General features: G+C 43.6%; 1 protein-coding gene across 8 annotated transcripts in view; it reads right to left on the bottom strand.

Moving 5' to 3' along the window:
• Positions 1–12,957, bottom strand: part of ATE1 (arginyltransferase 1) — a 409,370-nt gene that overhangs the window by 277,571 nt on the left and 118,842 nt on the right. For all 8 annotated transcript variants that reach the window (XM_085602676.1, XM_085602719.1, XM_085602709.1 and 5 more), the window contains exon 5: positions 1,994–2,254. In XM_085602676.1, coding sequence (XP_085458802.1) covers positions 1,994–2,254 — 261 coding nt within the window. The remainder of the gene's footprint in view (positions 1–1,993; positions 2,255–12,957) is intronic.

Here is a 12,957-nt window from a genome sequence, read left to right as displayed (position 1 = left end):
TGTATAGGGGTGCCGCGTGGACTGCCAAAAAGTAATTAAAACAGGTAGAGTACCTCTCATGGCGCGCAGGTGCACTGTGGCACAGGCGTACTCGCCGTCGCCACTACATTGACCATAGTTCCTTGGGGCAACTTGCTGGTGTGACGAGCAGAGTGCGACCAACTGTATTTGATTTAGCTATTAATACTACGGATGTTATGGAAAACTGGGTCCAAGCGTACATTGTGGAAACATTCCAATATGATAAGCTAATAGCCAATTGTCATATCCATTGGCAGATGCCATTAGTGATGCTATTTAACATATCATGAGCAGTACATGGTGATGACCCAATTTAAAGTTAGCTCAGTAAACTACAACTGGTGACGTGAATTTCGATTTCTTTTTGGTTTTAACCTTTGCCACACTTAACTGTAACGCTACTTTAACCTTTGGGGGATGAATATGAAGGTTACTACGCAACAGCAGATTTAGACAGAAAGTTGGCAACAATAATGGACATATCCACAATGTTGAAAAGGCAGTGTTGAACGACTAGAGCTTCATCATAGACATTAATACAAATGGCTGCTGAGACTTATATTTTAGTATTCATCCGATCACTTTTAAAGGTTCTTCCATAAAAGGTGACTGACTCCTTCAAATAACCTTATTGCCAGAGTAAACGGCCTGCCCTTGTGTGAACATTTCACACTTAGAAAAATAATGGATTTTGAAAATCATAAAGAAAAACCCTTGGTCAGTCTCTTGATATGCAATCATACAGAGAGGTAGCCTACTATAGAAGTGCTACTAAAACGTTTATCCGATACATGTATATATCATGGTAAAAAAACCTCAGCCTAAAAGAGGCTTTTCTAAAACATTTTGTCTTTTCACCATGCACAGACATGTTCCAAATTGGTAATGGACTCCAGGAGATCCCTGGCTTACATGCAACTGTCATATGAATGCTAAAGCATCTGGGCGCACATGGAAGTTCAGTGTTGCTGGGTTGAGGTGCGAGGCATCCTCTTCCCTCTATGACAACAGCTCCCCTTCTCTAGGTGCATGATCAGGTAGTAAGGAGGGCTGGGGTCCTTGAACGTGTGTATTCGCATGCACAAAATGTGAATTAAATGAAAGCATAAGGCACTGGTAAAAGAAAAAAAATATATTGACCCTCTCCTAGGGAGCACTGACACAAAAATGTAAACCAATGGCCAAGTAATTGAGTACACATGGTAGGTAATTGAGTCAACATGGTGAAAAAGGGGTGTCCTATTAAACCAAGCATTATCGGAGTTTCTCTGAAACAAGCAAAGAAGAATGTGGGTTTCATCTGCTATGCTGAGCAGGTCCAACAAGGTGGTTCTTTTTCCCCCACTTAGCTACTAAAATAATGCTTTGCGCAAGAATCTAAGCAGAGACCTGCTATCCTCTAATAATCCCTGCTTTCTTACATATCTACAGTATTACATCTACAGGTGAGCTCAGCCAGCTAGGCAGAATGCACATACATACTTTCCACTGAGAATTGATAAAACTGCCATAGATCCAAGACCTACACTCAAATACACACCTAACTTCCGCAACATTGACAATGGTTCAGGAAGCTTGTGGCAAGAAACTTCAGGGAAGTTACCCCAAGTACGAATCACCTGCATATCACACCAGTACTCTTCCTCCAGCCTATATCTTGCAGACAGCAGTGCCGTAGCGATCACTCGTCATTAACCTGGCTGTATGACCGTGAGTGAGATTCAAACAGGGAGAAAGAAGTACAACTGCAATTTCATTGTCTCATGCAGCGTGGCCACTTTAGACAGAAACAAGGCCATGGATCTACCAATAATCCAGCTGCAGGTCAGCGTAGGTGCTCAGAGTGGGGAAAAGTGTGCTTCAGGTCACTGTGTGAGCTTCGTGCAGGGTGAACGGAATGCAGCAGCAACTCATCATGTCTGGGTCGTTTTAGAACTTTACATAAGGGAAAATAGACACAGCTGCCACTCACCTGGTTTGGGGCCGGAATGGGTACTTGGAGCTGTACTGGATGGCTCTCCGCAATCTGTGTTAGCGGTCGGTAGGTGTGCCTCTGAGCTCTTTTCTGATGCCTGGCTTTCATTGCTCGTTTCATTCTCCAGGACCTCATTTTCCAGACCTTCCTTCAGCTCGGACACTAGCAGTCTCTGCTTACACTCAGACTCTTCCAATCTGACCTCCTTGATAAAGTTGCAAGGGTTGGGATCATCAATCTGTGAATCCATTGGCTCTCCTGGGGGGAAAATAGCATGCAGTTGTTTAAATGTTAATAGATAGGAGGAAGGCATGCCAATTGCCTACAAACTTCTAAAGCAGTACGAAGAATGTTCACTAATTAGAACATGTTCTTTAGGGACATTACCTGCTCCTCTTAAGCAGCTTAGTCTTACTTTAGACGAGCGCATTGGGTTATTTTTGCTTTCCCAAAATGTGTTCTACCTGCAGAGGTAGCTGGTTCCCAAAAAAAGCTGAACCAGACCGTCTTAGACCTCTCCAATATCCGCAGAAATTATGGCCAACTTGCTGCAAGTAAGCTGTTCACTGTAGTGGTGCAGTTTATCTGCTAATCTGGTCAGAATGAGAGAAGGCAGAATTTTACTAGCCGGAGTTTTAAATGACTAACAAATAGCCTCTTTTACATGAGCCACAATGTAGGTGTGCAAAACAGTTTACATATCCCTGGGATAAAGTGCAAGTTAACTCATTCAAATTGCCCTTTTTGCAAGTCTATTTGCCCATCAGAATGACTGCCAAGAAGGAGTTTTCCAGACAAAAACTGGCACTATACATTGATACTCCAGCTCTTCTTCGGAGCAAGCCATGTCCAGGGCTCTTTCCAAAGAGTCTGACAATCACTTTTTTCACAGTATCACATTCAGAATTTATGAAGTAGAAGACATGGTTATTGAGGGACACGGACCTGCAGACACTGATGCTTTTTTCTTTCAGTTTTTTTTTCTTTCTCTTTCCTTATTCGGGTCCAGACTGAAGTATGCAAGCACAGTCCATGACAGAGGCAGTAATCTATGTGTGTGTTCTGGTCAACATGGAGAACCTGGTGCCTCAAAAGTGATACCTCATCCATTAAGGCCTCATTTGGTATCACTGAAACATTTCACCACACTTTACAAAATCAGTTATAAATACATATATCATAATATATAGATACAAAAATTTCAAGAAATGTTAAAAGTCTAAAACATACCATTTCATTTTGGGGTGAGATAAAAAATGAACACGCAATCTCCAGTAAAAACATACCAAATCTCCCAACAGGTGAATATAAATAAAGCCTCTGTGGAACATGCAACACTGTACACTAAAAGAAGATATTGAATGCCCTCTTTACAAAACTCACATATACCGTTTTCCCATTTTACTTCTTTCCATTCACAAGTAATAAATCTCGAAGGCAACACATTCAGCCTCGTTTAAAAACCACTCTTTGAATTTTTTATGTTCTTACCTTCTTTGTCTAAAAATGAGACTGGGTTCTGATCATGTTTTAATTGAATGTTATATTTCAAAGGAATTCAGAGGGTGGTTAGTTTGAGCCAGGGAGAGGAGGAGATATGGGGTGTGGATTGCCGCAGTTGTTCAGGGCTGAATGAAGTGTTTACTTGCTCCTTTTTCCATTTATGTAAATGCCAGGGCGACTCCTCCATTTAAGCGGAGGAGCGTCGCCCCACAAACCCCAGAGCTGAAAATTAAATGGTAATAAAGTTTATTTATTACAGTTTTATTTTTCAGCAACCCGTCCTGTGCTGCCGAGTGGCAGCAGCCGGGAGCTAAGCACTTTAAAATGCACATGTCTCTTTGGTAGGCCGTCTTGGGACGGCCAACCAGACATGCGCATTTTAAAGTTCACTAACCTTGCTGTCTTAGACAGCTGGGTTAGATAAAGCGCAAGCCTCCAGTGCTCTTAGGAGCGATTGGAGACCCTGTTCTATCCAATCCTGGCATTGCTTTCATGCTGTGCAAGGAGCAACAGGATTGGGTAATGCAGTTTCCTGCATCGGCCAAGCAAGATAAGTTTATTTTCTTTAATATAATTTATTTTTTGTTGTGCCCCCGCTACTCCCCCCCCACCCCCCACACGCTCTGTGCATGCCACCCGTCACTGATAAATGCTGGTAGGTTGTGTGATGAGCGGGTGTGGCATATGAGCAGGATGGCAAGGTGTATAGGTGTTGGGAAGGAAGAAGACGGTGAGGTGGAACAGGCAGTAAGGGAAAGTGTGGAGTTTGACTGTGTGGGCAAATCTTAAATCATGTTGAGGCTTCCTTTAATTTCAATGGAAGGACCTAGTATAGCTTGGGAAATTATTGGAGTGATATTATGGGACCTGTGTGGGATAAGAATGGTGATTATGTCATTGTTTTGGTAGCCATGGATTATTTTTCTAAATGGCTAGAGGTGGCTTTTGTCAAAGTCATCAATTCTGAAAATGTGCTCAGATTTCTGGATGAGTTGGTCCAGTGGGAAGGTCTACCCATAAAGATAATTACTGATAATGGCACACAGTTTAGGGCAGAGGGCGAATCATTCTTTTAACGTGTGGAGCATAAATGTACTTCTGATTATCATCCAGAAGGGTATGGTGAAGTTGAGAGGTTCAACAGTGTGATCAAGGGCGCTTTGCAGATGCACAATAACAAAAAGAACGAGCATTGGCAATGCTAATAGGTCTCGCCGCATAGTGGAGTTTGGTGGCATGGATAGCAGTGAAGAGTGGTGATTGAAGTAGCATGAAGTGTTGTGGAGGGAGTATAGTGATGTAGAGTAGACTGCAGTATTATAATTGAGTATAGTGTTGTAGAGTGAAGTCTTTTACAGTGTTGTGTTGTGTTGTGGTGTAGAGTATATTGTAGTAGTGTAGAGGGTGCTGTGTAAAGTGTTGTGGAGCACAGTGGCATAGAACGCAGTATATTATATAGTCTAGGAGTATAGTGTTTTAGAATATAGTAAGAGTAAAGTGATATGTAGTATATAGATGGAGTTACGTACAGCGTGGCATAGTGGATTATAATGGAGTAGTGGTGTTGAATGGCAGATAGTGGAGTGCAGTGCTGTAGAGTGGAGTGGTATATAGTGGATTAGAGTGTTATTGGAGTATAGTTTAATGGAGTCTAGTATTATATAGTATTGTAAAGTGCCACGGCTTGTTTGCGTGTGTGTTGTGTTTTTAAATATATTGTTAGATGGCGTAGCCAGTAGGTCTCGCCGTTTGGACCATATAAGTGTTTAGCAATTCAGCACATTATCCTGGGTGATGTGCTGCCAGGTATTGAAGAACCATACAATTACTACATACTAGGTCATACAGTGTGATTCAGGAATGCATGCTTCCCTCAGAAACATTTATGGAGACATTCTAAGGTTTTTTAATGTATAGACAGAAAGACACGTGCTTTGATACAAGTCAACAGCACTATAATATTCTCTGTGTGACTGCATCACTAGAGTATTGCTGGACCTGGCCCTTTATGCAGGTTTATCCCCTACTTTTTGCCTGCTATTTTTCTGACCTGTTTTTGTTGGCTTTAGGACTCTGGGCACTTTACCACTACTGATCAGTGCTAAAGTGCATTTGCTCTCTGTAAATTGTAATTCTGATTAGTTCTCCATGATTGGCATCTTTGATTTACTGACCAGTCTCTAGTACAGTGCACTTGGTGTGCCCAGGGCCTGTAAAGCAAATGCTACTAAGTGCGCCTGCTGCATTGGTAGTGCCACTTACATGAGAAGCATTGTAAACTTGTCTCAGGCCTGCCAATGCAGTATCTAAGTGCAGCTTTTAACTGCCATGTCGACCTGCAAGTGCACCCACTTGCTAGGCCTCAACCTTCCGATTCGCTACATGTATTGCACCCCCAAGGTACCCCAATGGGCAGGGTGCAGTGTATGTGAAAGATAGGACATGTACTTGTGTGTTTTACATGTCCTGATAGTGAAATACTGCCAATTTCGTTTTTCACTAGAGCAAGGCCTAGATGTCCTATACTATCATTGGAGCTGCCTTGTCACTTATTACAAGTGTAACTTTCAACTGGGAACAGCTAGAGATTTGGCGTTTGGGCTCTCTGAGCTCAGAATTTAAAAACACATCTTTTAGTAAGGTTTATTTTTAAAATTGTGTGTTTGACAATACCACTTTTAGAAAGTGGCCATTTTCTTGTTTAACCATCCGGTGCCTCTGCCTGCCTGTGGAATCAACTTCTGGTTTAGACTGACAGGGGCCTGTTGGTGAATTCACTCTAGACAGTCACACAAAAGAAGTTGAGGTGTGGCTTGCATATCCTGATGGCCCATCACCAGGCTGATAGGTCATCCTGAGCTAGAATGGCAGGAGGAGTTGTCACCTGCACCAGATTAGGACTGTGACCGGCTTCTCGTAATACTGTCTCCACCCCTCTGGAGTTTGTCTGGATACAAGACCAGGCAGGTCAAGGACAAGAACGTGTGCACTACAAAGACAATCCTTTGAAGAATGCCTACTTCAAAGGCCAACAAATTTAGAAGTACTGGCCTTAAAATCCCAAACTTTTTAAATGCTTCTGGATCTCTGCCAAGGAGAAGAGCTGTGAGGAGGAGAACTGCCCTTTTTAATCAGTGCTGCTTTGCTGAGTTGGCTTGCAGTTGCTACTTCTGCTTTGGAGAGGAAAAGGACTCAACTTTGCTTTGTATCCTACTTGTGAAGTTTCTCCAAGGGCTTGTAAGTGCTTGCCTCCCATTAAGTATCAGGGCCAGTAAAGACTTCCCCTGTAGCATCCCTGAACTCCACTGCTGGGAGATCTGACCTGCCAAGTGCTGCCAATTCCAGTTCTTTGCCATCAAAATCGACGTATTGCCCTTCCAGTTTTTCTGACGCAGCACCACCGTGCGGGAGAAGTTTCCACGCACCAACGCCGTGTGGCTAAAGAAATCAAAACAGTGCCTGCTCGCAGCTGAGGAAACCGCAGCAGCCCAAGTTCAGTGCACCATGCCTCTGAAGTCCGAGATCACTGACTCCGACGCAGGCCCTGCTGCTGTACGGCTGACAAGACCGACGCATCATAGAAACCGACGCAGCGCCTGTTTGCTTCCGCTGCATCGATCTCCAGTGCATCCAGTTTTCCAAGTAACGTACCAATGCGACAAGTTTCCCAACGCATCACCTGCAGATCAGAACCGCATTGCTCCCCTCTACAGTCTGGATCCAATGCAACAATCCTGCGTGCAGCAGAAGGGATGCATCGCCTCCCCCAGGACTCAGGAAACGACACATCGCTGTATTTTCCAAAGTTTCCCTCCGCTGCGGCTGTCTTGTGGATTTTGACGTAACTGAGGTACTTTGTGTAAAATCACAGCATCCATAGAGTTCTATAGACAGCATTGCCTGAAACATTTTAAAAGTCATATTTTGAGTTTTGTGGGTTGGATTTTTGTTGTTGTGATCTTGTTTGGTTTAGATAAAGATGCTTTATGATACTAAACTAGTGTGGTGTTCATTTGCAGTGTTTTCACTTTGTTACTGTGTGTGGTATATACAAATACTTTACACATTGCCGCTGAGATAAGCCTGACTGCTCATGCCGAGCTACCAAGGGGTGAGCAGGGGTTATCTGGGTGTGTAACTCACTTAACCTGAGGAGAAGGAAGGGTGCCTACTTGGACAGGATGAAAAACACTGCCAACTAGAGACCCTCATTTCTAATAAGTATTGAACAGCCTATGAAAACAAGCAACAACGGAAGGACGGAGGGAAATTGTATCTGAAACAGAATTAGCACCATGATATAATAATGATCTTGTGCTTGAGGAAAGTGTAGCTGCAAAATACAGTGCATCACTGAAAAGTGACTAACAAAACCTCATTGCTTGTTGTAAAATAGCGTGGTAGGTTCAGCCCTTGCTGCTGTGATCTGTGTACAACCTGCAAGTTATTGCTTTGAATCCTAGTAGATGTTCAGAGATTTCAGTTGTAAAGAAATTATCTTTAATTTGGAGCAATAGTAATCAAGAACACTAATATTTACAGTGATATAAATCTGCAAGCACATTTGATTTGTAGATGGCACGTTTGTACTAATGGATTTGAAAAGGCCTGCTCACACTTTAACTTTGAAAGTGAGCTTTTCAGTTAGAAATGAAAATGTTCCTTGCTTAACTAATTGGAAGCAATCTTCGACCACCAATAACTTTTACAATTATATTTTTTTTAATGGAGGAGAGTAGTCAGAACTAACAGCATTCGGGCCTTCAGGAGCTGGTGCTGGTAGTAGTCGTACATCTGCCCATTTAAGGTTTCGGCCTTGTATTTCCACCAGCAAGGATGAAAGACAGCGAAGACTAGACAGAGGCAATGCACAGCAGAGCTGTCTCCCAAGTAAATAAAACACACCAAGATAAGCTGCCCAGCTCCTCAAGCATTTGTTACACCAGTGCCAAGACACCCATGATGGTATTACTGTTGGAAAACATGCATTCGTTTTGTTTACAAGCAGGAGCAGGAGAGTGCAAACATCTCAGAGAACCCCCAGGAAGAGGTGGGTGCTAGGCTGAGGGAGGGCTAGCTTCTGAGGTCGCAGGTCTGTAAGGAGAGGGCTCCAATACCCCCCACACTTAGAAGAGATTCGTTTTTTGTCAGGGAAAGTCTTACCTGCCGGAAAGGAGGGCAACTAACGGGGGTGAGAGAGAGAGAGATGGCAGCTGGACCAACCGATGGAGTGCATACCAGTCAACTTCAAGAATAATCTCAACATGAGGAGGGGGCGGGGCCATGAGGGGGTGAGATCTTGTGCAAAGAAGTACCTATGAGGAACTTCTGAACCTAACCCCTCCCTGATTCCCCTCCTCCCTCTCACAAATATAAAGCGGAGGCTGGTGCCATTGTCCTGGGGTGTTTTCATACCACTTAATGGATGTCAGCAGTTCAAAACCTCAGAAAACAAGCTGGAAAAACAGTATTTTCAGTGGTTTTCAGCTCGCTTTCCCTGCCACCTTGTGATATCGGCTCTTCACCGGGAGACCGTGTGATGGGAGCTGATATCATGAGTCATGCGGTGGCACCATGCGAGTTGGCAGGTAAGGGAGTGAACATACAAGAAACCTTTGGTTTGCACCCTACAACACATACATGCTGGAACGTTTAAACCCATGCCCGTATAGCGGAAAATGAAACTGTCCAGCGCCAGGGCACTTTGTCGTCTAGTCTGTTTGATCCCTCAAGTGCTCTGCTGCCCAGTGACAACTTTTGCAATAAGAATATGCGTCCATAAGAAGTGAAAGTTTCTCACTCATAAAAAGCGTATATGATATGCTGTGGCATAAAACTTCTTGAGTGTAACTTGCCCACAATCAGGTTGTGAGAGTTATAGTTTGAGGGATGTATGAACAGGACACAGGGAAGCAACCTGATTTACAGTGATAGTGCAAGAAGATGTCATAAGCAGGAGTGCACACACGTGTCTTAGAGACGCATATACAGATGGGACATACGCGTATATTTGAGCAGCAGCCAGCACGGAAGGATGGTGGGACGGGCAACAATGAAAGTAGACTGGCAACAACACAGAGAAAAAAACAGAAGGCGGGAGGGCAAGTGAGTGGGATGGGCAAGCACCAGAGAAGGGGCAGGAATATACAAGCGAGCCAGCTGAATAAGACCTCATCTTTAAGAGTGCTTTAAACAAAGACGAGCCATGGCAGTGCTATAAACTTTATTTACTTCCTGAGGCGTGCTAAATACTGCAAAGTTTTCACGTTATATTCTGATTTTGCTACAGACATTACCTAGTCACCAAGCTGACAACCATCAGATCAAACTTAGAGCAGCCATAGCTTTAAACCATTATTTGCCATCTTCAAGAATCTGTCAAGACACCCTAGTAGTTCAAACATGTCCAAGTCAACTAAATGCTCTTAAAATAAATAAAAACCTATGGACATTTTCACCACAAACTGAAACTGTACATTTTTAGTTTTACGAGGTATAAATAGCAGCAGGGTCTGGTTTAATTTAACAGCACTTTTGTACGCATTAACCCCACTGTCACTAACTGAAAGTTTGCAAATTCATTAAGAGGCAACTAGTTTGACTTATGTATGGTGCATGTACCATGAGGGAGCACTTGCACACTCACACTGCACATATGTGGAGAGATCAACGTGCCCCCACATACTGATTTATGTATTCACATGCAAAAGAAAATGTATATCCAATGGAAAAAACACAATCATCTTTTAGGCAATGTAAGATAAGGAAAAACCCATCATCGGCCAACTTGGTTCCATTAAACAGTGCCAAAATCGGACAGTTATGGCTGCATTTTAGAGCCCTGAAGATTTTATATGCAGTGCATTTACCATGTATGGTGCATGAACACTCAAGACCAAACCTGACCGGGAACTTCATAGAATAAGAGGCCATTTTGAAAATTCGGCAGCAAGCATGGCAAAGATAAATGCCTAGACCAGTTAGGACCGCATTCTGGCTCTTCACATAATGGTACTTAAAAAGAGGAGGAACAGGGGCTGTTTATGACAGGTCCAGCATACATAGCCCAGATGTACTCGAATAAGTAAGAAAGTATGCTGTTCCTAAAGAGAATTACTGGTGAAAAAAGAGATAAATGAGTCCCTGAGGTCAGGAGGAAAATCCTCCTTTAGGAAAAAGACCCTCACACACCCGGCAGACTAGCTGTCATATGTCGTCAGCATGTGGCCCAGATGTAAAGTGTCATCATCGGGTCTGCTCCGAATCGGGGCGGCGCTGCAATCCCCGATCGGCGACCCCAATGGCGCCTTTTAATGGAGATCTTTATTCCATAGTTGCCGGTGGGTGAATGCAGGTGAGGGCCTTCAAGTGAGAAGTGTGTGGTGAGGGGAGTGTATTAAAAATAAGTAGTGGGGAACCTGAATGGTGTTTATTAAATGACTGGGGTCCCACTCTTACAATAAAAACAATAGAGTGCGTAATATTACAGTTAGATTGACTGTATTACGCTGTGGTCATAGATGGTCAACATGTTTCTTGCTTAAGTAAAGTAACCGCAATTCTTCAGGACCAGGTGATTCACACACTCATTGGTAGTGGTAGTGGCTTAATTTTGACACTTACCACACATACAGCACCCTAATAAGTGGTGACTAGTGCAGGTTAGGAAAAAATGCCTGAAAGAGAAAAATATATACAGGGACACAAACATACATGTAAATAACAATCACATTGCGACAAGCATTATAGATCTTATCTCTTAACAACTACGATAATCAGTTGTCATGCAAATTCAATACTGCCAAGTGTTCAGCTATAAGGTGGTACTAGTGGTGAACACCCTATAGAAGTGGACTAAAAACGGGAGAATTTTAAAAAAATATGTATTTTTGACCACTTCCCACTGTGACTGGTGCTAGGGCAGAAAATTAAGAACGCCGGATGCGCGAGGTGTTTGGTGGCATCGGGGCAGAGATAACAGTTTATTTTAGTTCAACCACTCACCCTTCACTGCAGGGCTGTAAAATCCAACGAGCTGGCGCTGGAGGCAGACACCGGATAGTACAGTGTCCTAATGATACACAGAGCGGCGACCAGCGGGCAGAAGGTGCAGCCGCAAGAAAATGGAATAGAGAGCTGATCATTTAGTAGCATGATCATATAGTAAGGAAATCCGCATAAAATGAGGACCCAGATGCCACGAGGGGATACTTACAGAAGTCCGTAGTACAGGACGCCTATCCACCTACCCTTGATCCACGCCGACTCGGGGGACGAATCTCAGAACTCCCGAAGGGATTATCTAGCGCAGACCAGCCAATCCGAGCCGTGCACTAATTGCTACGTCAGAGAGGTGCTGGCGGAGAGACTAGTGCGCGATGTTTACATCCGGTAGAGGAAAAGAGAGGGATATGGGCGTGTAGCAGGACGCGCCGTGTAAACCACAGTCTCTCCGCCAGCACCTCTCTGACGTAGCAATTAGTGCACGGCTCGGATTGGCTGGTCTGCGCTAGATAATCCCTTCGGGAGTTCTGAGATCAAGGGTAGGTGGATAGGCGTCCTGTACTACGGACTTCTGTAAGTATCCCCTCGTGGCATCTGGGTCCTCATTTTATGCGGATTTCCTTACTATATGATCATGCTACTAAATGATCAGCTCTCTATTCCATTTTCTTGCGGCTGCACCTTCTGCCCGCTGGTCGCCGCTCTGTGTATCATTAGGACACTGTACTATCCGGTGTCTGCCTCCAGCGCCAGCTCGTTGGATTTTACAGCCCTGCAGTGAGGGGTGAGTGGTTGAACTAAAATAAACTGTTATCTCTGCCCCGATGCCACCAAACACCTCGCGCATCCGGCGTTCTTAATTTTCTGCCCTAGCACCAGTCACAGTGGGAAGTGGTCAAAAATACATATTTTTTTAAAATTCTCCCGTTTTTAGTCCACTTCTATAGGGTGTTCACCACTAGTACCACCTTATAGCTGAACACTTGGCAGTATTGAATTTGCATGACAACTGATTATCGTAGTTGTTAAGAGATAAGATCTATAATGCTTGTCGCAATGTGATTGTTATTTACATGTATGTTTGTGTCCCTGTATATATTTTTCTCTTTCAGGCATTTTTTCCTAACCTGCACTAGTCACCACTTATTAGGGTGCTGTATGTGTGGTAAGTGTCAAAATTAAGCCACTACCACTACCAATGAGTGTGTGAATCACCTGGTCCTGAAGAATTGCGGTTACTTTACTTAAGCAAGAAACATGTTGACCATCTATGACCACAGCGTAATACAGTCAATCTAACTGTAATATTACGCACTCTATTGTTTTTATTGTAAGAGTGGGACCCCAGTCATTTAATAAACACCATTCAGGTTCCCCACTACTTATTTTTAATACACTCCCCTCACCACACACTTCTCACTTGAAGGCCCTCACCTGCATTCACCCACCGGCAA

This window comes from Triturus cristatus, chromosome 1_2 (assembly GCF_964204655.1).
Source record: "Triturus cristatus chromosome 1_2, aTriCri1.1, whole genome shotgun sequence".
NCBI classification, from domain to species: domain Eukaryota; kingdom Metazoa; phylum Chordata; class Amphibia; order Caudata; family Salamandridae; genus Triturus; species Triturus cristatus.
The sequence above is the reverse complement of the archived record's forward strand: the minus strand, read 5'-3'. Positions and strand labels throughout refer to the sequence as shown.